Source organism: Elephas maximus, chromosome 12 (genome assembly GCF_024166365.1).
Source record: "Elephas maximus indicus isolate mEleMax1 chromosome 12, mEleMax1 primary haplotype, whole genome shotgun sequence".
In the NCBI taxonomy this organism is placed as follows: Eukaryota; Metazoa; Chordata; class Mammalia; order Proboscidea; family Elephantidae; genus Elephas; species Elephas maximus.
Window position 1 is genome coordinate 76375741 of NC_064830.1, and position 25800 is coordinate 76401540.

The 25800-nt window shown below is 45.1% G+C and overlaps 1 protein-coding gene across 2 annotated transcripts in view; it reads right to left on the bottom strand.

Annotated features, from left to right (window-relative positions):
* The window catches only part of MYH11 (myosin heavy chain 11), a 153774-nt gene that overhangs the window by 92361 nt on the left and 35613 nt on the right, over positions 1–25800 (bottom strand). For both annotated transcript variants that reach the window (XM_049902729.1, XM_049902730.1), the window contains exon 3: positions 19390–19546. In XM_049902729.1, coding sequence (XP_049758686.1) covers positions 19390–19546 — 157 coding nt within the window. The remainder of the gene's footprint in view (positions 1–19389; positions 19547–25800) is intronic.

A 25800-nucleotide genomic window follows, 5' to 3' on the forward strand; every position in this document is an offset into this window, starting at 1 on the left:
TGATTAGAACCCAGGCAGAAAGAGCACCTCCTGGGGCTGGCCCAAACAGCCTCCTCTGTTTTAAGGGAAAATTCTGAGACTGAGGGATGGACAAGTATCTAAGCTATCTGGACCCATTTGCCACGGGGGAGAGAGGCAGACTTCCCAGCAGCCCCCCAAAGCCTAAGCCTGGAGCTTGAGAGACTTATAGGGTCAGATGCCTGTCTGGGCTCTTTCCTTACAGTTCCGGAGGCTCTACACTGGGGGCTGCTGGGAGGCCTGTGGCCTGGGACATTCCCATCGGAAATGCACCATCTCCAAGCGTGGGAAGCTCTTAGAGCACTAGCTATGAGGAGGAGAAAGTCTTGGTGTGGGTACTGTTTGCTGACCGTGTGGAGTCCAGGGAAACTCTGAATTCATGGGGCTTCTTATCAATTCCTTCCTGAGCTGGAGCAGAGTTCGCTGAATGTGCTAAGCCATTTCCCACCTTTCTAAGCTTTGTACATGCTTTTTCTTCTGCCCACAGCACCCTCCACCACTCTTTCTCCTGCCTAATCCATTCTTCAAATGTCATCTTGGAAGTCACCTACTCCATGATACCTCCTCTGATCCCACACCTCCTTAGAGCTGCCTTGGGGGCCTTTCTCTGTGGCCTCCTCCTGGGCTGCCATGGACAGCTGCAAAGGTTATACACTGCATAACTCCAAGGGCAGCCATTCACATCAATAACTGCAGATTTGTTTATTTGTTACAATAATTTCCCAGCAGACAGAAGTAAGGTATCTTGAGAAAGAGTATCTTTTTCTAATTCTACAAAAGTGCCACATGGCGTGGTGGTGGCCTTGCATCCCATAGTCCCAAAGTTCTCTCCATCATAGCACTGAATCTCACTGTAATCACTGTTTGACCTATCTATCTCTCAACAATTTTAGGGGGAGAAGGTACAGATTGCTTGGATTGGTAATGGGTCATCTACCCATGACACAGAGTCCCTGGGTGGTGGTTGGAGTCCAGCCAGCAGCACATCAGAAGACAGGCTTGGGGATCTGCTTCAAAAAGGTCAAAGTACACATAGAGTTGCTACAAGTTGGAATCGGTTCAACAGCAACCAAAAACAGCAATATTCATGATATGGCACATAGATTTTTTCTTGTTTTCCCTTTCCATCTTGGTAAAATTGTGCTGGTCTACATTATTCATAACAGCTCCAGAATGGAAACAACCCAAGTGTCCAACAACAGATATATGTGGTCTACCCAAACAACGGAGTAGTATTCAGCCATACAAAGGAATGAAGGCCTGATAACGCTAAAACGTGGATCAACCTTGAAAATGTATGCTGAGTGAAAGATACAAACGACCACGAGGTGCATGATTCCATTTACATAAAATGTCCAGAACAGGCAAACTCACAGAGACAGAAGGAGCCCTGATGGCACAGTGGTTAAGCACTCAGCTGCTAAAATGTCGGCGATTTGAACCCACCAGCTGCTCCATGGGAGAAAGATGTGGCAGTCTACTTCCATGAAGATTAAACTCAAAACCAAATCTGTTGCCATCGAGTCAACTTTGACTCATAGTGACCCTACAGGACAGAGCAGAACTACCCCATAGGGTTTCCAAGGAGCGGCTGGTGGATTTGAACTGCTAACATGTTGGTTAGCAGCCAAGCTCTTAACCACTGAACCACCAGGGCTCCCTGTAAAGATTATAGCCTTGGAAACCCTACGGCGCTGTTCTGCTCTGTCCTATAGGGTCACTATGAGTCGAAGTTGACAGCAACAGGGTTTTTGGTATAGAGACAGAAAGCAGATTAGCTGTTGCCTGGGGCTGAGGATAGAACTGGAGAGAGACTGCAAACGGACACGAAAGTTCTTTTTGGGGTGACGAAATCTAAAATTAGATTGCAGTGATGGTTGCACAGCCCTGAAAGTTTACTAATAATCAGTGAATTGTACGCTTAAAACAGGCAAATTTTACGGTATACAAGTTTTACCACAAGAAAACTTTTTTAAAAATTATGTTAATTTTAACACCATCTCTGAATCAAGACCCCATTCCTTGAACTTCAGTCAGGTCTATTATGCTTGCAACAGTTAGAAGGCTGTTTTGAATGCTTCTTCCACCAGCTGGTGAGCTCTGGAAGGTCAAGGCTGCGTCATGGGAAGCGAGAATTCTACCGCTGAACCACCACTGCCCCCATAAGACCTACTTAGTCCTTGCTTTTGAGAAGCTTACCATCTAGTGTGGGAGTCAGACAGGCAAAGACACAATCGCAGGTTGTGGACAAGGCTATGAGGTGTATGTCCAAAGTGGTAAGGGGACATAAAACATGGTTTTGACGCTCCTTGAGGGTCACGACTGAGCTGGGTCAAGAAGAATGTGGAGGAGCCCCAGGCATCCCAAGCAGAGGGGCTGGGACACACCAAGGTTGGAGGTGGGGGAGAACGGAGACCAAGACATGAAGTCTACAGTTGGGAGCCAGGGGTGGATGGGCACCTCCAGCATCACCTCCCCCAGCTGAGCTCCAGAGCCTACAGCCCTGGCACCCTGGGGTTCCCATTATCTCATACCCCATCCCGAAACATGTTCCTCTCCCCTCCTGCGCTCCGGTGCTAGGGCTCTGGCCTTGGATGTGTAAGACTCCAGAGTGCTTTATGAGGCGATAAGGGCCCCAGTGATCCCTCCCCCGCAGCAGGCCTGAGGACTCTCAGGAGGCTCCCAGCTCCCAGCAGACCAGCTATTTCGGCCTGAGCCCAAACACAAATGACGCTTTATGGCTGGGGAGCCTGCAGGCTGACCATAAAAGGAGAAAACCAAGCAAGGCTGTTCTCAGCTGCTTCTCTTCCTTCCTTCTCGTGCCAGGGTGCTGTGGGACCAGCAAGAAGGAGGAGGCCAAGACAGCTGCTGCATCCCTGTGGGGTCCCCAATACCTCCCCACCCAAGCCAGTGAAACGTGAAGGACACACATCCCAACTTAAGGCCACATATGCAGGTGGACGCCACAGGACTCCAGACCTAAGATGACTGTGAACACATAAACAGTGGAACTGGCCCTCCATCGATGACAGCTAAAGTCGGCTGACCACTTGCCCTGACCCAGTGCTTCCAAGCAAATGAGCCCTCGCAACAGCAGTCTGGAGAAGGCACAATGATTATCCTCAGGGGGGAAATGCAGAAACTGAGGCACAGAGACGTTCAGGCACCGGCAGCTGGGATTAGAGCCTGGCACCAGAGTCCATGCTCTGAACCCCTACTCTGGTTCAGGGTCCTTCTCTTCTTCTAGCCTTCCTCTCCCCCTACCCCCACCAGAACTGGGTAGGAAGAGAGATGCTGAGGTATGCGCTGGACCCCAATAGGCATTTTCCAAACCCAAATGAAGCTCTAGCATCTTTAAAAGCAGAACTGGGCAGGTGAGGGGACATGGAGTACTCAAAGACCAATGTCCTCCTGGGGGCCTCTTGGGCCTCTGCCCACACCTCTCACACTCTACCTCCTGCCTGCTCCGGCCCCACCAGCCTGGTGTATCCTATTAGCAAGTTTTCCATTTAAGCCTGGAGTCCGTAGGTAGTACAGTTAACATGCTTGGCTGCTAACAAAGAGATTAAAAGTTTGAGTCCATCCAGAGGTATCTAGGAAGTAAGGGCTGGCAATCTACTTCCCAAAAAATCAGCCATTGAAAACCCTGAGGAGTACAGTTCTATTCTGACACTTATGACTCTCCCTGAGTTGGAATCAACTATACAGAAACTGTTTTTTGTTTTTGTTTTTGTTTTCAGTTAAGCCCTCATGTCACCTCCCAGGGAGACTTCCCTTCCCCTCCTATCCTAGGACAGGACCCCCTGCCCACCAGCCCAACCCTCGGCATACACCTTCACAGTTCCCTGGAAGCTCCCCTCCGTAGCACTTAAAGCCAAAACCTACGGCCATCAAGTCGATTTGACTCATGGTGACCCCACGTGTTAGAGTAGAACTGCTCCCATAAGGTTATCTTTGCTCCAATCTTTATGGAAGCAGATTGCCAAGCCTTTCTTCCAAGGTGCCACCAGGTGGGTTCAAACCGTCAACCTTTATGTTAGCAGATGAGTGCAAACTCTTTGCATCACCCAGGAACCCACTTGTCTGTCATTCTATATCTATTTGTGTGATGATTTAACTTGTATCTGCCCACCCGCCAACTAGGCTGCCTAGAGCAATGCCTGGCACAAAGCAGGCCCTAATAAACACTGCTGAATGAATAAGGGAACGGCACAGGCAGGGTCCCTCTCAGGCTGCGAGGCCTCAGACACAGGAAGCTGGGGCAGGGTACAGACACGCATTGCCAAGTGTCAGCTGGAGGTTCCCGAATACATTCCCTTAAACGTCTCTGCTTCTTCAACTCAATTATTTCCTGTTTATTTATTTGAAAAACAATTCTCCATAAAAGGCTTATCAGATTGAAGGACCCTTCCCCTTCTTCATTTCCCACCAAAGAACCGAAAGAACATGAACTTTGGACGGAGTCATCATCAGCCCTCACCCCCGCCCTGGTCAGACACAGAGCCGCCCTGAGCGAGAATCGGCAAGAGGCAGAGAATCCTGTGACCACTCTGCCCCTCTCTAGAGACACCTTTGTAGGAAGGAACACTGTCTCTGGAGGAAAAAAGCCTTGTAGTTGAGTCGACTCTGACTCATAGTGACTCTATACGGACAGAGTAGAACTATCCCATAGGGTTTCCAAGGCTGCAATCTTTACGGAAGCAGACTGCCACATCTTTCTCCTGCAGATCCAGCCTTCAGTTAGCAGCTGAGTGCTTAACCACTGCACCACTAGGACTTCTTCTGGAAGAAAACAATTAATTCCTGGCTCCACCTCTTGGTCAAGTCACATCTCCCCTCAGAGCCTCAGTTTCCTCACCAGGAAGACAGAGATAATAACACAGGCCTTTTTAGGGTGTGAAAACGATTAAATTGGATACCAAAAAACCTACTGCCATTGAGTGGATGCCAGCTCACCGTGACTTTATAGAACAGAGTAGAACTGCCCCATAGGGTTTCCAAGGAGCGGCTGGTAGATTTGAACTGCCAACCTTTTGGTCAGTAGCCGAGCTCTTCACCACCCCTTAAAATTACCCACAGTCTATATAAGAGCTCAGTAATTGCTATTATTATTATCTTTATTATCACTGCCAACATCATTTAAAACAGCGATCTGGTGAAATGGCTCTAAGACGATAGAGGTTCTGAACCAGGAGGACAGGACATTAGGCCAAGTTCAACCACTTTCTAATTCTAAGGCCTGACGTCTCTGGCTGATGCAAATAACACCCATGGTCCACCCCATGGTGCCTTGGAAGAAAGGCCTGGTGATTCACATCTGATAAATAAGCCATTGAAAACTCTCACAGTTCTACTCTGGCATACATGGCACCACCATGAGTCAGGATCAACTCAACAGGAACTATTTTTTTTTTTAATTATAAGGCCTAAGCAGCCCCTTTGCCTTTGGGGGCCTCAGTTTCCCTGTCTGTTATGTGGGGATAACAGCACTATATGTCTACCATGCTGCCTAGGAGGGAAGATAAAAGGCTCTGCAGGTGGCAGAGGGTGGTGTCAAACTTGAGCCCAGGTTTGGTTCCCGCTCTGGGGCCCAATCACTAGTTCCAGAGCCTCGGGGCCTCGATCTGTCAGGTGGGGTGCTGGCAGGGCCGAGGGATGTGGTCTTCACAGAGCACATGCCTGGGACCAGCACAGCCCAGGAGCTCTGTGATCATTGGAGCTTTCCTCTCTCAGCCCAGTTACAGAGCAGCCTCTGGGGAGTTGGGTGAGCAGGACCCATCCTCAGGGCCTGCCCAGCCCCTGGACACACGATAGGGCTAAGTGTGGGAAAGCAGAGAACAGAGTTTGGACACTCCAGCTCCCAGACTTCTCTTCAGTCAAGAGCCTGGAGCTGGTCAGGGCTGTGGGCTGCTTCTTTTCTAATCCCCTAAGAGTGGCCATTTGGCATTAATTAGGTGAGGACAAAGCACTTACAGTTGCTGTCAGTGCACAGGGGGTGTAGACAAATCCCACGGTTCCTTTCAGCACTTCCAGCACGACAGAATGAAATCTTATCTACCTTTCACACCCCTTCCCCTGCCCCCAGCAACCCATGGAGGGGAGGGGGGAGATTCCAAGTGGTTCCTGTCAGGAAAGCCTTAGTGGTGCTGTCCTCAGCTCATCTGCTCATCGTGTTAACAGACCCAACTCCAGCTTCCTGAGCTGGGAGCCCTCAACACTCTCAGGTGTAAAGAGATGTACCTTCCAAAGGACAGTGGGGGAGGGGGCTCTGGCAGCAGCTCAGCTCCACTGACCAGCTGGGCATGGCTAAGGCTTGAGAGTCAGATAAGCCAAGTGCAAATCCAGAACTGTGACTTATGTTGCCTTCTGTAAATTCTTCACCTTGCTCAGCCTTGGTTTACCCAGCTATAAAAATGGGGCTAATAACTGCACTTGCCCCCAGTGTTGGATTATCCAACAAGCTGTATAAGTACAGTGAAACCTGAAAGAAGTGGAACTCGCTAGGTCTTGCAAGTTTTCCAACTTTGACGGGGTGCAATGTTACCACTTTTCTATTGCTCGTTTTAGTGGAAGATAATTTAAGTTGTCCTTCTTGTGACAGGTTTCCGCCTTACACAGTTTCTGGCTTTCATAGGTTTTACTGTATATGCTTAGGGTGTATGTGGTCATACATATACACAAAGAAAGAGAGGGAAAGAAAAACAAAAATTTGGGCAGAATTTGATACTTGCTGTTTTATAAAAACCATCGAGGTAACCATGGGGAAAATAAACACTTTGCTGGCTTTCTTACACTCACTTTATAATTTAGCATCATTTTTATTTTTGGGTTATATATGCGGGCATCATAATAGTTTCAGCACTTAATTTTAAAGGTCCTAATCTGGTTTAGGAAACCCTGGTGGCGTAGTGGTTAAGAGCTATAGCTGCTAACCAAAAGGTCGGCAGTTCGAATCCACAGCCACTCCTTGGAAGCCCTATGGGGCAGTTCTACTCTGTCCTGTAGGGTTGCTATGAGTCAGAATTGACTCGATGGCAATAGGTAATCTGTCTTAAAGGTCCTAACCTGGTGCCTAATCCCTTGGTGTACAAACGGTTTGCAATTGACTACTAACCCACCCAGTTTGAACCCACCCGGGGCACCTCGGGAGAAAGGCCTGGTAATCTGTGTCCATAAAGATTAAAAAAAAAAAACAGCCAAGAAAATCCTATGGAGCAGTTCTACTCTGTAACACATGGGGTCGCCATGAGTCAGAATAGAACTGACGACAATGGTCTTGGTTTTGTTTAACCTGGTTCTGCTGACCTCATAGGTTTGTGATGAGGATTAATTGAGAATATTCCTGTAAGGCCCAGGGCATACAGGAAGCACACAGTAAAAATCGGCTGCCATTATTACTTATTGGCAAAAGAAGCTATGACAGTTTCCTTCTAGGGACGGTGGACCAACCACATGAACTTAGCTCTCCCCACGCCCTACTGAAGTGACAGGGATTCTTCAAAAAGACATGAACCCATAAGCAAAAGGAACCAAAGAGAGAGCAGCAACAACACACTGGGAGTTGGAAAGTAGCAGGAGTAGTGACAGTCCCCAGAAAGGAGAAGTCTATGCAGGCAGCGGAGAAAGTTGAGGAACAACCCGTTTATACCACAGAATTCCTCCCCTCCCCCAACACCGGAATTCACAGCAGCAGATACCTTTGAAGAGGGGGTGAGGGAGATACTAAAAACATGGGGACTGGCTGAAAGTCTGAAAAGCTGTTAGACCCTCCAGATATCATCTACACTCTCTGGTGTCAGCTGACTATCCCTCTTCCACCCCATGAAGGTGGCAGATTTATTCTCTGGAGAGGGTTAAATAGAGGGTCTCTGGCCTGGAGGATACCAGGAACCATAGTGAAAGGAGGAGGGTAACATACAAATCTCATCCTGGATTTTGAAGACCCTCAGCCTCTCCTCTACCAGACCCTCAACATTATGGGAACCAGGTAGGCCTTTACCCTCAGCCTCTCCTCTACCAGACCCTCAACATTATGGGAACCAGGTAGGCCTTTACCCTCCATGCAGAAGACTACATGAGTCTTCTCTGAAGAATCTAATCATCCCAAGAAAAAAATACTAGAAGATAGATCAAGAGTGTCCCAGTGTAACAGCCCAGGTCCATCATTCTATACTCAAGCAGATCATCAGCAAGCCTCTCCCACAAGCACAGAGCTTCTACCAACTTTTTGGAGCCCTGTGCACTAAAGCATCCCAAATGAATGGACAACCAAGAATACCCAGCTACTAATACGGCAAACAGAAGTCAAAACAAATAAACAGGAAAAACACAACCTGGAGGAAACCAAGATTATGCAGCAGGGAGAAGCGTCCTCCAAGAAATAGGATATTGCATTCATAAAAAAAAGAATGCTTACAGGAACACTCAAAAAACCAAATACAGTTCTTGGAAATAAAACAAATGATTATCAGAACTTAGGAAGGAATGGAAGATAAAGTTGAGGTAATTACCCAGAAAGTAGAAGAAAAAGATAAGTAGATGAAAATTATAGGACCAGTCCAAGAATTCCATTATGGAAATTACAGTAGTTTTAGAGAGACAGAACACAGAACACAAGCCTCTTCATCATCCAGTGCTGCTATAACAGAAATACCACAAGTGGATGGCTTTAACAAAGAGAAATTTATTTTCTCACAGTCTAGTAGGTCACAAGTTCAAATTCAGGACTTCGGCTCCAGGGGAAGGCTTGCTCAACCTCTGGAGGAAGGTCCTCGTCCTCAATCTTCCCCTGGTGAGGAGCTTCTCAGGCACAGGGACCCCAGGCCCAAAGGACGCGCTCTGCTCCTGGTGCTTTCTTGATAGTATGAGGTCCCTAACTGTCTGCTTGCTTCCCTTTCTTTTATTACCCTAGGGAAACACCATTTGCCTTGGAGCAGGGAGTTGACCTGAGTGAGGGTGGTGTTACAATCCCACCCTAATCCTCTCAATATATAATTACAATCACAAAATGGAGGACAACCATACAATACTGGGAATCATGGCCTAAGCAAGTTGATATACACATTTTTGGGAGGACATAATTCAATCCATGACAACAAGTAAAAAGAAATTATCAAGAAAATAACTCACGAAAATTTCCCAGAATTTAAGGACATGAGATTAAATTGTTGCTGTTAAGTGTAGTCGAGTCAGTTCTGACTCATAGCAACCCTATGCACAACAAAACAAAACACTGCCCAGTCCTATGCCATCCTCACAATCTTTGTTATGCTTGAGCCCATTGTTACAGCCAATGTGTCAATTCATTTCATTTCTCTTTTTTTTCTGACCCTTTACCTTATCAAGCATGATGTCCTTCTCCAGGGACTAGTCCCTTCTGATAACATGTCCAAAGTACGTGAGATGAAGTCTCAACATCCTCACTTCCAAGGAGCACTCTGGCTATACTTCTTCCAAGACAGACTTGTTCATTCTTCTGGCAGTCCATGCTATATTCAACATTCTTCGCCAAGGTCATAGTTCAAAGTTGTCAATTCTTCTTTGGTCTTGCTTATTTGTTATCCAGCTTTCACATGCATATGAGGCAATTGAATATATCACGGCTTGGGTCAGGTTCACCTTAGCCCTCAAAGTGATATCTACACTTTTTAACACTTTAAAGAGGTCTCTTGCGGCAGGTTTGCCCAATGCAATTCATCCTTTTATTTCTTGACTTTTGCTTCCATGGGTGTTGACTGTGGACCCAAGAAAAATGAAATCCTTGACAACTTCAACCTTTTCCCCATTTATAATGGCGTTACTTATTGGTCTAGTTGTGAGGATTTTTATTTTGTTTATGTTGAGATATAATCCATATTGAAGGCTATAGTCTTTGATCTTTATCAATAAGTGCTTCAAGTCTTCTTCACTTTCAGTAAGCAAAGTTGTGTCATCTGCATATCGCACAGGTTGTAATGAGTCTTCTTCCAATCCTGATGCCCCATTCTTCTTCGTATAGTCCAGCTTCTCGGATTATCTGCTCAGCATACAAACTGAATGAGTATGATGAAAGGATGTAACCCTGACACATGCCTTTCCTGATTTTAAACCATGCAGTATACTCTTGTTCTGTTCAAATGACTTCCTTTTGGTCTCTGTACAGATTCCATATGAGCACAATCAAGCGCTCTGGAATTGCCATTCTTCTCAAAGTTATCCATAATTTGTTATGATTCACACAGTTGAATGCCTTTGATTAGTCAATAAAACAGAAGTAAACATCTTTCTGGTATTCTCTGGCTTCAGCCAAGATCCATCTGACCTCAGCAAAGATATTTCTTGTTACATGTCCTCTTCTGAATTCAGCTTGAATTTCTGGCAGTTCGCCGTTGATGTACTACTGTAGATGTTTTTGAATGATCTTCTGTAAAAATTTACTTGCATGTGATATTAAGAGGCCCCACAAAGTCCCCAGCACAGTGGATCAATGGATGGAAAGAAACCCAGGCCAAGTCGCAGTGAATAGTGGGGGTAAAGAAGGGCCTGATAGCTTCCAGAGAGGAAAAAAAAAACTAGTCACATACAAAGGATCAAGAATCAGACTGACTTTTATCTTCTCAAAAACAATACTGAAGCTAGAAGGCAATGAAGCAATGCCTTCAAAGTTCTGAAAGAAAATTATTTCTTGTCTAGAATTTTGAGCCCAGTTAACGTCCCTTAAGTGTTAGAGGAGCGTCAAGTCCTTCAAACATGCAGGATCTCCATTTGCCTCACATGCATCCTTTTTTGAGAAGCTACTGTAGGAGGTGCTCCACCAAAACAAGAGTAAACCAAGGAAGAAGAAGGCATGGAAACCAGAAAACAAGGGTTTCACCATGAGAACACTGAAGAGAATTCCCAGGATCATGAAGAAATGTTTCCCAGATGACAGTTACCAGTCATAGAGGGCAGCCAGGCTACGTCAGAGTGAATCAGAAAGTTCCAGTAGAGATCACTTTGAAGGGGAGGAAATCAATCGGATCCCCAATATATGTCTGTACATATTAAGAGATTAACACAGTTACAAGGAGAATTGGGAGTAGAATTAGTCATTAAACACATAGAAAACCAAGTTGGGGCGGGGGAGGGGAAAGGGACTTTCTAAGTCCAGGGAAAATCTTACGTTGTACAGGAAAAGAAAAGCAATCATAAGACAGTAGGGAGCTCAGCTGTGAATAGCATCTGCATAGTCACAACGATGTAAAATCTGAATAAATATACATAGTCACAATAAAACTCTAAGTATTGACTTCACCAAAATTAACATAAAACTGTACTGGGAGTCTATGAGATGGAAAGGGGGGTAGAGAAGAGTCAGCAGGGGCAAAGCAAGAGGATGGACAAGTTAAATCCTCATCTTTCGTGGTGAAAAGCTAATAGGTAATGCCTAAAACTGAAAAAACATCAAGATATCAGCAATATAACCAAGTTATTTAGAGATATGGAAATAAATATTGAAAAATGATTTTTAAAAGTTAGTAGTGGTTACCCCTAAGCCATTTGATTTTGACTCATGGTGACCCCATCTGTGTCAGAGTAGAACTGTGCTCCACAGGGTTTTCAATGGCTGATTTTTCAGAAGTAGATTGCCAGGCTTTTCTTCTGAGGTGCATCTGGGTGGATTTGAACCATCAATCTTTTGGTTAGCCATCAAGCATGTTAACCATTTGAATAACCCAGGGGCTCCATAGTGCACGTGACAGAATTTAAATGTTTCATTTTATATTCAGTGTATGCGTGTCATCCATCCCAGCCCCATCCCACCTCTTCACACTCCATCTTGTTTCACAAAGGAGATGAGGAGGAAGCCACAACTGATACCTATGACTCTCCAACTAGACGGCAAGGTAAGCTCAGTGTGGGTCTCAGCTGCTTGACTTAAAGAAGGCAGCAGCATTCAGCAACAGAGTCACAAACTGGACCTATGCCTTCCTTCACCAAAACCAAGTTCCCACTTTACAGAGAAAAAAAAATTAAGTGGATAAACAGAATTCTTCCCAAGCTTACATTTTTCTCCATGATTTTTTTAATCATTGGAGTCTACTGTTACTGGTTTGCCAGGACACTCCAAGTAATGTCAAAATAAATGAGCAAGTAGTTAGAAGAATCCTGATCAAAAGGGGGAAGATGGAGAAAAAATTTCAAATTCTCACAGACACCAGACTTGCTGGTGCCATGAAGGCTGTATGAATCCCTGAAACTATTGCCCTGAGATAATCTTTAAACCTTATGCCTTAAACCAAAAGTATCCCCTGAAGTCTTCTTAAAACCAAACAATTGTTTAGCTTAACTAGTAAAGAACGTTTACCTTGAGAATTGTGCTCTTTTAAGGTCTATCTATATGGGATCAAAATGACAACAGCAACTCAAAAGATTAGATGAGAGCCTGAGGGGGCAGTCAGTTTATGTTAAAGGGGAAGGAACAACTCAAAAAAGGAGGGTGAGAATGTTCGTACAACTCAAAGAATGTAATCAATGTCACTGAATTGTACATGTAGAAACTGTTGAATTGGTGTATGTTCTGGTGTATATATTCTCAACAAGAACAACAAAAAAATAAATTAAAAAACAAAACCTGAATTTGACATTGGTTAAACTCAAAATGACTGACAAAAATTACCAGTAATTACCAAATTTATTTGAAACTGATTAGGTATTTTTTCTATTAAGTAGAAATATAGGCAAAATATAGAAATGAACTTTAGTATGCAGTTAAATTTACTCCATCCTGAATTTATGAATAGAAAATACAATATTTACTACAATCTTTAAGGTCCTATATTTTGTGTATTGTTTCATTCGATTTTAATTAATGTTTCATGGGTATCTATAAAAATAAATTTAAAATGCATCATGAAAAATAAACAAACGAGCAAGTACTGCTGTTCATTAACATGTAAAGTGGATGAACACCTCATTTGTTTTTTTTTAATTAATTTTTATTGTGCTTTCAGCGAAAGTTTACAAATCAGGTCAGTCTCTCATATAAAAATTTACATACACCTTGCTAGTAAAAACTCCTAATTGCTCTCCCCCTAATGAGACAGCACACTCCTTCCCTCCACTCCCTCTCCTGGAGTCCATTTGGGCAGCTTCTGACCCCCTCTGCCCTCTCATCTCCCCTCCAGACAGGAGATGCCAACACAGTCTTATATGTCTACTTGAACCTAAAAAAAAAAAAAATTTTTTTTTTTTTTTTTAGGAGAAGCCCATTATTCACCGGTATCATTTTCCATCCCATATTCCAGTCCAATCCCTGTCTGAAAAGTTGGCCCTGGGAATGGTTCCTGTCTTGGGCTAACAGAAGGTCTGGGGACCATGGCCTCTGGGGTCATTCTAGTCCCAGTCTGACCATTAAAAAAAAAACAGTCTGGTCTTTTTACAAGAATTTGGGATCTGCATCCCACTGCTCTCCTTCTCCCTCAGGGGTTCCCTGTCACAGCTAGCTCGTTTTTTTTAACAGATGTATGTGTTCATCATTGCCATCATTTTCTCTTGGGGCTTAGAACATGCCAACTGAGCACTTCTGTAATTTTAGAGAGCTGACTAAACATACAGCCTAAAAAAAAAAAAACAAAAAAACATACAGCCTAGAAGGAATGAAATGTAAACACAAACGGCCCTTGTCTTTAAGTATATTACCCCATAGTTAGGAGGTTGTCTAGGGCTAAAGTCATCAAAACACAAAATATTCTTCAATGAATCAACTACTCAAGAAGTCAAGCCAAAATCCAAGCCCACTGCTGTTGACTGTGACTCCTAGTGACCCCATGTGTTACAGAGTAGAACTGCTCCCTAGGGTTTTCTTGAGTTTGCGGTACTGCTGGGTGGGTTCAACCTGCCAATCTTTTGGTTAGTAGTCAAGGGCAAACCATTTTTGCCATCCAGAGGAACCCCCTGCCCCGTCACACTAAAATGTCCTTGTCTGGTCTGCACCACTTCTGCCCACTCACTTAACAGCTTAATCTCACCAATTAGTGGGTATAAACACCTACCATCAAGACATGGGCACAGCATAAACTGACAGGTCTACAAAATCACTGATTTGCCTAAAGATGAAACGTTTCACAAAGTCAGTGATCTCGGTTGGCAAGGCCACGAAGAAAGCAGTCAGATCAAATAACCACTGAAAATCAGGAAATTGTCACGAACAATGATACAATGGGGGCTTTGAGAGACTACTCTAAGTACCAAGGAGGTAAAAGAAGCCCTTAGGAAAACAGGTGATCCCTCAAATACGTCTGCAAGAAGGATCCTCTTTAGCCCAGGCTGCAAAAGTCAAGCATGACGTGAAGTATGTGGTAGTATGTTCTAACGTGATTTTGTAAAAAAAAAAAAAGTGACCCTGAATTCATTTTATATTCAATTTAAGAATTAGTATCTAGCTGCAATTATAACCAAATTCCCATTAGACAGAAGATAAAATACACCTATTTTAATGATTTGAAATTCTAGTTTCAAACCCAGTCAAAATCTTTCTTTCTCCTTAGTATCTACAGTGGAGCCCTGGTGGCACACTGGTTAAGAGCTTGGCTGTTAACCAAAAGACCGGCAGTTTGAATCTACCAGCTGCTCTATGGAAACCCTATGGGGCAGTTCTACTCTGTCCTGTAGGGTCACTAAGAATTAGAATCAACTCAATGGCAATGAACCCAATGTACAGCGATCTACTATCTATAGGGTCACTATCAATCAGGATCGAGTCAACAGCGGTGGGTTTTTTGTTTTTTTTTAAACAGTGAAACTTTAGCCCCTGTTTTAAATGGCTTTTTTTCTGGAACCAATTATCCTCAGATAGTAAGAACCTCCTGCATTCCATGGCGTTCAGCTCAGCGTGTTTGTGTAGAAGGGTGCATACCAAATGTAACGGTAATGACCTCTGGGTGACAAAATTATAGGTGCTGGTTATGTTCTTCTTTGCTTAAATACATGTTTTAATTTTGCTAGAATGATCATACAACACAAATTTTTTTAAGGTTACAAATAGATATTGTAAGAGTACTTTAGCAGTGCTTACTACTTACCCTTGCTTCTCTGCTAACAGACTTTATTTCATTCTGGCATTCAGGTTAAAATGTACTTATTGGGCTTCTGCCTCAGCTTCTGGAAAGAACCAGGAATGGTCCAAACCAGTCATGAACATCCCAGTCCCCTCTACCAGTGATTGCTGGGTGTTGGCATGTAATCAAGTTTCAGCCAATGAGACATAGGGGGAAGCCCGCTGAAGAGCTTCTGAAAAAGATTTTCCTCCCTGATAAAAAGAAACACATGCGAAGAACCTAACCCCCCACCTCCACTTCCTTCATGTTTTGGATGTTATCACATAAGAATGTGATGTCTGGAGCTATGGCTGCCACCTTGTGATCATGAGAAGGAAACCAAGAAAATTCCAAAGAAACCACTTCTGAGCTGCTGAATTAACCAACCCTGAAATTGTCAACCTCCAGACTTTCTGTAACATGAGGTAATAAACTCTTATTTTTAAGCTACTTTATGTCAAATGATACGAATACTGTAACTTTGTGATGCTCAGCTTCCCAAAGAAATGCATGAATCACTGTTTTACAGCTTTATACTCTTCCATCAAGAAAGACCACAAAAGGCTTTCTTGTTTGTTTTTTAACAAAAATCTATACCTAACTCCAGCAGTCATTAACTTTACTACTACCTGGGAGGTAGGAATCTCTGAGACTGTATTTCCATGCCTCTCCTTTTTTTTTTTTTTTCCTTGCATAGCTTCCCCCGGGCTCCACCTGCTGGTCATTAGAGATAATGGGGGCCCCGCTTCTAGAGTGGTCCGGTTCCAGTCATACCTGTGAGATTTGGCTAACTCTGTCAGTAACCTGGGGCACTTCTTCCTGAGCCCGTCTACCTTGGGGGAGTAGAAGGGCACACCTGGATCCCTGCCCTCAGAAACTTCCAGAACGAGGCCCCTTCTCAATCCCCAACTCAGAACACTCTCAGAGATGGCTATTCCAGGGTTCCAAAGCCAAACACAGGGATCAGGTAGTTAACACAAACTAGCACATCAGACCAGGCAAGGACTTGAGGGAACTCACCAAAAAAACCCAGCACCGTTGAGTCAATTCTGACTCATAGCGACCCTATATGACAGAGTAGAACTGCCCCAGAGAGTTTTCAAGGAGCGCCTGGAGGATTCAAACTGCCAACCCTTTGGTTAGCATCTGTAGCACTTAACCACTACACCACCGGGGTTTCCAAAACCCACTGCCGTTGAATCCGGGTCATAGTGGCTCTATAGGACAGAGCAGAGCTGTCTCATATGGTTTCCAAGGAGCAGCTGATGGATTCAAACTGCTGACCTTTTGGTTAGCAGCCAAACTCTTAACCACTGTGCTACCAGGGAACTGGAAATCTCTAAATGGGAGCGCAGGGCCAGTGTCATCTGTCACATGTGCTAATATTTTCTAAAGAACCTAGAAATCTGGATGTTGATGTAAACTGTCCCAGTTTTTAAAAATTGGCAGCCAATTCAAATATCCTTAAAACTCCCTGTGGGCCAATTTGGCAAACTTGTCTGAGGGCTGGATCTGGCCCACCAGCTGATGGTTTACAAACTCTGGGCTACTCACACCTACCAACTGTGTGTGGCTTCAGAATTGCCAAAGTCCTTTTGTTGCCCTTTCCCAAGTGGAGAAACATGGAGAACTCCTGCATCTCAAGACCAGATCCATTTCTAAGAAAAACAAACCTCTGCCTTTCTCCAAAGATCAGTAACACTGGGATGATATCACCCTTTTTATCCTGCACCTAAAAACACTTGATGAATGATAAAGCAAAGCGCCCAACTCTGCTGAGGCCAAGAGATTTGCAGAAAGGACCAAGGTGGTTGAACTGGAAAAGCTCACAATTTAAAAACTGCCAGGGCTTCTTTTTCTTGCCTTATTACATTGGCTAGGACTTCCAGTCCGATGCTGAATAGGGGTGGTGAGAGTGTACTTCCTTACCTTGTTACCAATCTTAGGGGGAAAGCACTCAGACTTTTACTATTAAGTATGTTAGATGTAGCTTTTTTGTAGATGCCTTTTATCAGGTTGAGGAAGTTCTCTTTTCTTCCTAGCTTTCTGAGAGTTTTTATCTTGAAAGGGTGTTGAATTTTGTCAAACGCTTTTTTTTTTTTTAATCCATTGATATGATCATGTGGTTTTTCTTCTTCACACTGTTACATTGGCTGATTTTCAACTATTGAACCAGTCTTGCTTTTCTGGGATAAACCCACTTGGTTGTGGCCTGGGCTTCAAGTCACTTTTGGAGATTCCGCTTCCTCTGTTGTAAATCGGAGGCAGTAATCTCAGCCCCACCTCACAGGATTGCTGTAAAGACTAAGAGCAAGAGAAAGTGTGTATGTTTGTGTGTGTTTGTGTTGAAGGGCATGTGTGTCCAGACTCAGAAGGACAAGCCAAATGGAAGCTGAGAAACAACAACTTCTCTGTTCAAGCTTTTGCCACATTCTAGCTGCTATATGAAGTGCTACAAATATCCTCATTCCACATACCCCAAATATGGTATGTGAGGCGATTTTATGTGTCACCCAAACTAATAATTTTTATTTTAATAGCTATGTATTCTTTTCAATGTGCATTAGAAAAGACATATAACTGGTATGTCCAACTTCTTATTTCATGCACGATAATGACGATAATAGCTTACATTACTACGTTTCACCAAGTATCAGGCCTTGTTTCAAGCACTGTTTATGCTATATACTTCATTTAATCCTCGCGTCAAAAAAAAAAACCAAATATTCCTAATTTGAAAAAAAATATATATATACTTCATTTAATCCTCACGTCAGCCCTGTGAGGTAGGCCGCTGTTATTACAATCCTCTTTCTACCAATGAGGGAACAGAGGCACAGAGAGGTTAGGTAGCTTATCCAAGGGCACACAGCTAGTGAGCAGGGATTTGAACACAGGCAGCCTTGTCCCAGGATTTACATGCTTAACTAAAATAGTGTACTGCTGGGGTTTGCTCAGTCTGAAGTAGGCTGTGTCTGGGTGTATGTGTGTGTGCTGGAGGGAAGCTTATTTCAAGAAAAATGTTAAGTAAAATAAGAATGTTACGTATGTGAAGTTCAAGAGTAAGCAAACCTAACTGATGGGGCTAGAAGTCAGAATAGCAGTTGCTTCTGGGGGATAGTGAGGAGGTATAAATCAGAAAGACGCATAGAGGAATTATCTGGAACTATTTCACATTTTCACCTGGGTGATGATTACACTGCTGCCAAAACCCAAAACCAAACCAGTTGCTATTGAGTCGATTCTCGCTCACGGCGACCCCGTGTGTGCAGAGTAGAACTACTCCATAGGGTTTCCAAGGCTGTGGCCGTTCAGAAGCAGATTGCCAGGCCTTTCTTCTGAGGCACCTCTGGGTGGGTTGGAACCATGAGCCTTTGGATTAGTGGTTAAGTGCTTCACCATTTGTGCCAACCAGGGACTGCCTCACCATAGTGTAGACATATGTAAAAATCCATTTTAAGTTGGACATTTTAAATTAGTGTGCTTTATCTACTCCACTGTATTATGTTCTACCTCGATACAAAAAATTTATTATTACTACTAATATAAACCAACAAACCCAGTGCCGTTGAGTCAATTCTGACTCATAGTGACCCTACAGGACAGAGTAGAACTGTCCCGTAGAGTTTCCAAGGAGCGCCTGGCAGATTCGAACTGCCAACCCTTTGGTTAGCAGCTGTAGCACTTAACCACTAGGCCACCAGGGTTTCCACTACTAATATAGACAACATATAAATACAAAGGTAACATGCAAAGATCTTAAGTTTGGAAAAGCCTCTATAAGCAATCTTCACAACAAGCCTCAAGATGGATACAATCACTCCCTTTTACAGATGAGGAAACTGAGGCTCAAGAGGAAAAGGCATTTGTCCACAGTCCCATGAGTGGGATGCAGACCCAGATCTGGCTGGCTCAGGTTCGGGGCTGATAACCACCCTCTTTCCTTCTGAGATGAGGAGCATTATACCATTTTCCAGGCAGCTGGACAGGGCCCTCGGGCAGCCAGAGAGACTGAAAACACCAGAGCGGCAGCAGGCCCATGCCCGTATTTGCCCAAGCTATCTGTTCTCCCTCACCCTCCCAGGCCATAAAGCCGGAGACACAGATATTCCAGCTTGCTTTTTCCCTTTTTCAGTCACGGTTCTCCTGTCACCCTGTGTCGCCTGCCAAACACCACATTCCTGTGAGAACTGCAGGAGGCAGGACAGGAGGGGCCTGGGCAGAGCAGCCGGCTCCCCTGGAGGCAACCCCAAGGACTCTGTGGCTCAGTGGGCTCCCCTGGGTGGGCTCTGTCCTCCCTGTGGCCCCGGCTCACCTTGCAGCATGCTCCGGTAGGCCGTGTCGGCGATGGCATAGATATGGGGGGGCATCTCGTGCCTCTTCTTGCCCTTGTACATTTCGACGATCTTTTCCGAGTAGATGGGCAGGTGCTTGTAGGGGTTGACCACCACGCAGAAGAGGCCGGAGTATGTCTGCCAAACAGAGAACCTGGCTTACTTCCAGACCGTAGCAGAGAGGGCTCTAACACCCAGCCTGCTGGGCCGACCTGCCAAGGCCTGTGTTTACTGAGCACCACTTTGTGGATCATCATGTTTAATACTTACAACAGTACCATCAGACAGATGGACTCAAAGTTTCCATGTACAGGTGGGTAAACTGAGGCTCAAAGAGTCATGGCAGGGATCCCTTGCTTATACCAATATTCTGGGAGCAAAGGGTAAGACTGGATTTCTATACCACTGATGTTATATTTTACAATGATATGGTTTTAAACAGTCCCGAGTTCAAATCCCAGCTCCACTCCTACCAGTTGTGAGGCCCTGGGCAAGTCACTTCACCTCCCTGAGCCTCACGGGCTTAAGTAACCACTACCATTTATCAAGTGCTTACTATGTGCTGGGCACCGAGCTGGACACTTCACAGGCATTTTCTTATTGAATCCTCATAACTACCCTGTGACAGTGGTACCATGTTTCCCCTCTGCCCATTTGACAGGTGAGGGAACTGAGGCTTGGTGAGGTTAAGTCACCAGGTCACACACCTGATGGGAAATTCAGAACTAGAAATCTCAACTGTTTACCCCAGAGCTCATGCTATCTCATCTGTAAAAATGGGGTAAATACAGCTGTCTTGCCTTACGGGGTGGACAGGAGCATCTGAAAATGATCAGAGCAGGAAAAAGGGCATGAAGGCACTCTGTAAACCCCACCATGCTATGCACATGTGAGGCATTATCATTGTTGGTGTCATTCCTTACGATACATCAGGTTTCCCAATGGTCAAGGTCAAAGCTCAGGAGACAGGCTTTGACCTGTCCACAGGAGCTGCTTTCCCCCCAAACAATAACATCAGTACTGCCTGAGGATCTAATGGTCACTAACCACGCCTCTTCTCCAAATTCCCAAAAAATGACCAAGGAAGGATAAACAGATATCTTACCTCTGGGTTACACGCAGGGCAAACTAAACACCAGAGAAGTTAAGTGACTTATTCAAAGTCACCAACTAGGACCCTGGCAGTGCCAAGCCTACCTCGGCCCACTCCTAGGCATACGGGTGTCCATTAGGCTGTCCACCCTATCTATGCCCATCCTGCAGAAACAACTGATCATTCATTCATCCAATATGTATGTGCTAGACATCATGCAAAATTCCGGAGCTACAGTAGGAGATATTAAAAGACAAGGTCTCTGCCCCCAAGAGTCTTTCAGTCAAGGGCTGGAGCTAATTAGAGAGTGGAGGGTCCTTCCAGGGCTCAATTTGCTGAGAGACAACTGTGTGTGATAGACAGGATAGAGATGAGAATGGTATTCCCCAAAAGGTACAGGGTTGGTGTGGGAGAAGGGAATAATCTCCCAGGTTCTCTCCATTACCCTAAAAAGGGCAAGAATGAGGTCAGTATAAGGCCAGTCTAAGCTTCCACCTACCATTTATTGAGCACCTACTGTCTATCATGGAAGCCCTGGTGGCGTAGTAGTTAAGTGCTACAGCTGCTAACCAAAGGGTCAGCAGTTCAAATCCACCAGGCACTCCTTGGAAGCTCTACAGGGCAGTTCTACCCTGTCCTATAGCATCGCTATGAGTCGGAATCGACTTGACAGCACCGGGTTTTGGGTTTTATTGTCTATCAGGAAATCCTAATGGCCTAGTGGTTAAGAGCTACAGCTGCTAACCAAAAGGTCAGCAGTTCGAATCCACCAGGAAACCCTATAGGGCAGTTCTACTCTGTCCTATAGGGTCGCTATAAGTTGGAATCGACTCCATGGCAATGGGTTGGTTTTGGTTTTATTGTACACCAGCTCTTGTACCAGATGCTAGAGATAAGTAAATTGGTGATAGCCCTGACCTGCAGGAGCTCACAGGTCAGCAGGGGAGACAAAGGCGTGAAAGAACATCATAAGTGGAAGGACGGAGCCCAGAGATTATGGGAGCAAGGAAGAGCAGGTCCTAACCCACGCTGGGTAGTCAGGGAAACTTCTGGGCTTGCTCCCTGCACCTAGTGTTAACCTGCTCAGGAGGTAGGAAGGGCATGCCAGGAAGCAGGGCAAAGGCAGACAAACAAGAAAACAGGACGTGGGGGTGTGTGGGTGAACTGCAAGCAGTTTGGTATTGCAGGAGCTCACAGGAAAAGAAAAGCGATGGCAGCGGTAAGCGGGGACCAGGACCCGCATCCAGCCCTGATGGGGCTCATTCTCTGCCTGGTTGACCCCATCCCCATCCCGTTGAATCACCTCCAAAATCACACCCATGCCATCGAGTCAATTCCAACTCAGCAGCCCTTTAGGACAGAGCAGAACTGCTCCATAGGGTTTCCATTCCAAGGCTGAAATCTTCATTTATTTATTTATTTTCAGTATAAGCAATTTATTTTTTCAGAGCAAATTAGTTTCTCATTCAGTAATTTATACACAAATCATTTTGTGACATAGGTCCAAGGCTGAAATCTTTGTGGAAGCAGACTGCCACATCTTTCTCCCTCAGAGCAGCTGGTGGGTCCAAACTGCTGACCTTTTGGTTAGCAGCCAAGCACTTAACCACTGTGCCACCAGGGCTCCTTCTGGATCATCTAGCCCCTCCCATATATCCTGCAAACACCCTCTTCGGTCCCAGCGCAGACCTTGCCACACAGTTGGTGCTAACTAATTGCTTGCTAAATGAATGCCTGAGGGGTAAATTAATTGTAGCATTTCCCTGAGCAGGGGCAGAGCTGCCTTCATTTCTGTGGCCCAAGTGATTTGCACTGTGCTTACACACAGTAGGTGCTCAGCTGAGCAAGCCACAGAATTCTTCCAGGGCAAGGGCTGGATCCCATTCATCTGTATCCTGGACCCTAGCACAGGGCCTCCCACAGATGATCATTTGATTGAGGTAAAGCAAGCCCTACCTCTTCTTCGGGTATCATCTAAAATCCAGCTCCTCCAGGGCATGCCCACTGCCAACCACGAGGCCCATTTTAGAGTGTGGGTGTCATTTACAGCCTAAACCACCACTACCACCCTCAAGCCCTTACCCAGAAGGGCAGCAGTTAAGAATTGGATACCAGTAACTATGGTTTGAACCCTCACTCTACTACTTCCTATCTCTGTGACCCTAAGAGAGTCCCTTAACCTCTCTGAGCCTCAGTTATCCTCATCTCTAAAATGGGGAGAGAGGAACATAACAGCAACTCATTCATAGGTTTGTGGTGAGGTAATACTCATAAAGTACTTAGCACTGTGCCTGGTACATAGCAGGTGCTCAATAAACATTAGTGACAATTGCCCTGCTCCATTTGTTTCATGATGATGAAAACCTTGCCGCCTTCACATTTGCTGTTCTGTCTACCTAGAACACACTTCCCCCAATCTTCCCAGAGCCGTTTCTATCTCCTCTTTCAGGACTCAGCCTAAATGTCACCTTGTGCACTGTGAGCTCTATGACCTTGTCGCCTACCGTCCTATCTCCAGCACAGTGCTGGTCACCCATAAATACCCGTAAGTATTTGTTGAATGAACGAATGAATAAAAGAAGGGAGAAATGCATCCCCCACCCCCAAGCCCCATAACCATCTTCTGAGGGAGAAGTCTTTTTTATTTCCTTCTGCTTGCTTAGGACACCTCTCCTGGTGTTAGGCACACAGCAAGCAATTTATGCTTCCAAGCTGATCTGCATCTTGGTTCAGTTTAAGCAGCCTTTCCTGAGCAAGCTGGGGTACAAAGTCTGAGAGAAAGGACTGGGCAGGCGGCGGCTCACCTCCCCCAGGGCAGCTGTGCTTTACCACATATCTGGCAGTTCCATCTCTCTTGTACAACCTCACTCTGACTCAGGCCAATTATAATTGGCCCCATTTCTGCCTCCCAGTCCCCCATGAGCCCCTCTCCAGCTGGTTAAGTTCAGAGGTTTCCACATCCCTGGCCTTCCACATCCCAGCTGGCATCTCAACGGCCTGCACCACCAGCAGGTCCCAGCAGGGGCCCAGTGCAGGCCCAGGATTTCCCTGTTGTGACCGTATTAGGAAGCGGCTCAAATTTTCCCCCTGACACTTTATATGGTCAGCAGTGGAGCCGTGAGCAGGGGGCTGATCCCACAGCCTCCAGCAGAAACCAGGAACAGGGAGAAGGGGGAAAGAACACACAGGCCTGGGGGGAAACTCCCCTTAGCCCCTCACTACCCGCACCACTTGTACAAGTTGCCAACCCCAATCCCCAGTCTCTGCTTCCTCATCTATAAAACAATGGATAATCATACCTTCCTATGGGATTCTTATACAACATCTTAGCTTTCTTAAAACCTATCCTAGAGTCACATTTCTGCCAAGCAGGCTGTCTTACTATAGCATTACTTTTAATGGCAAAAGACTAGAAACAACCTAAAAGCCCATTGATAAGGGACTGTTATAAATTGGATAATGTCCCCCCAAAATGCATGTTGTAAATCTTAACCTCTATGCCTGTGGTCATAATCCCATCTGTGTTTGTTATGTTAATGAGCAGGATTAGTGCTGGGTGTATCTCGAGTCAATCTCTTTTGAGACATAAAAGATTAAAGAAGCAAGCGAAAAAGCAGAGATGGGGGAAGAGAGATGACAAGCTACATGAAGATCACCTGGGGGCAGAAGCTCAAAGAGACAAGGACCTTCCTACAGAGCCAACAGAGAAAGAAAGCTTTCCCTGAGAGCTGGCACCCTGAATTCAGGCTTCTAGCCTCCTAAACTGTGAGAAAATAAATTTCTCTTTGTTAAAGCCACCCAGTTGTGGTATTTCTGTTGCAGCAGCCAATTGATAATTAAGACAGAGTTTGGTACCAGGAGTGGGGTACTGCTCTTATCAAACCAAAAAACCCATTACCGTCTATTCTGACTCACAGCGACACTATAGGACAGAGTAGAACTTCCCCATAGGGTTTCCAAGGAGCGCCTGGTGGTGGTATACCTAAAATGTGGAAATGGTTTAGGAGTTGGGTAATGGGTAGAGGCTGTAAGAGTTTTACGGTGCCTAATAGTACAAGCTTAGATTGCCTTGAAGAAGCTGTTGTTAAAATTATAGATGTCAAAGGCAATTTCAGTGAATGTTCAGAAGGAAGTGGGGAGAGCTACAGAGAAGGTTTCTATTGTTTTAGAGAATACATATGGTGCCGGCAAAAGAATGTGGCTAGAAATGTGGGTGTTTAAACGTGCTTCTGGTGAGGCTTTAAAAGAAAATGATAAACATGTGATTGGACAATGGAGGAAGGGCAATGATTTTTATGCAGTGGCAAAGAACTTGTCTGAATTATATCTAAACGTTTGGTGGAAGGTAGAACTTATAAGTGATGAACTTGGCTATCTAGTTGATGAGATTTCTAAGCAAGATCTTAAAGCAGCTGCATGGTTTCTCCTTGCTCTTTATTATAAGATGCAAGAGGAAAAAGATGGACTTGAAAATGAACTATGCAAAATGAAAACAGAACTTAAAGGCTTAGAAAGTTCTGTTGTACAAACTAAGGACATATATCCTAGAATTTTCACCAAAGACACAGCCACACTATTTTTTGTTAAAAGATATTAAGCCTGCAACTGATGGATCCAACCAACTACCACAGCAGAAAACCCATCAGCTTAGACTGAAGACGTCAGGGACAGGATGAAAGGAAAGAACATTGTCTGCTTCTTGGAATTCTACAGGCAGGAAACAGGCCAAAGGCCTTACATCTGTCATCCTCCAAGAAAAGAAAAGGACCATCCTGGAGCAGCTCGAAGATCAACAGAACTGTTGAAAGGAGCACAGGAAGCAGGGTTTTCTTGGTTTCAAAAGTGGGGCCAAGACCTTCTGGATCTCAAAGCATAGAGCCATAGCCTCCTAGGTTTCAAAGAGTTGGATCTTCACCAACTCAGTTCCAGAGTATTGAGCTGCCATTAAGGTGTGCCAGGGGCTTGGGGTTGGGGCCAATGAAAAAGGCCGAGGGAGCAGGGCTGCAATACCCAAGGGGCAGAAGAACAAGGCCTGCCTGGGCTGAGGGTGCAGGGTCATCACTCAGATGGATTAGGAGAATGAGGCCACCCAAAGCTGAGGGGGCAGAGTTACCATCCCAGCGGGCCTGGAAGGTGGAGCTAAAGCCCAGGGCTGAGGGGTCTCTACCCAGAATCCGGAGGGCATGGCCAACACCCAGAGTCCAGAGGGTGTAGCCATTGCCCAGATGGTCTCAGAGAAGAGAAGATTATTTTCAAGCCTTGAGAGCTAATTTGTTCTGCTGGGTTATGGACCTGCTTG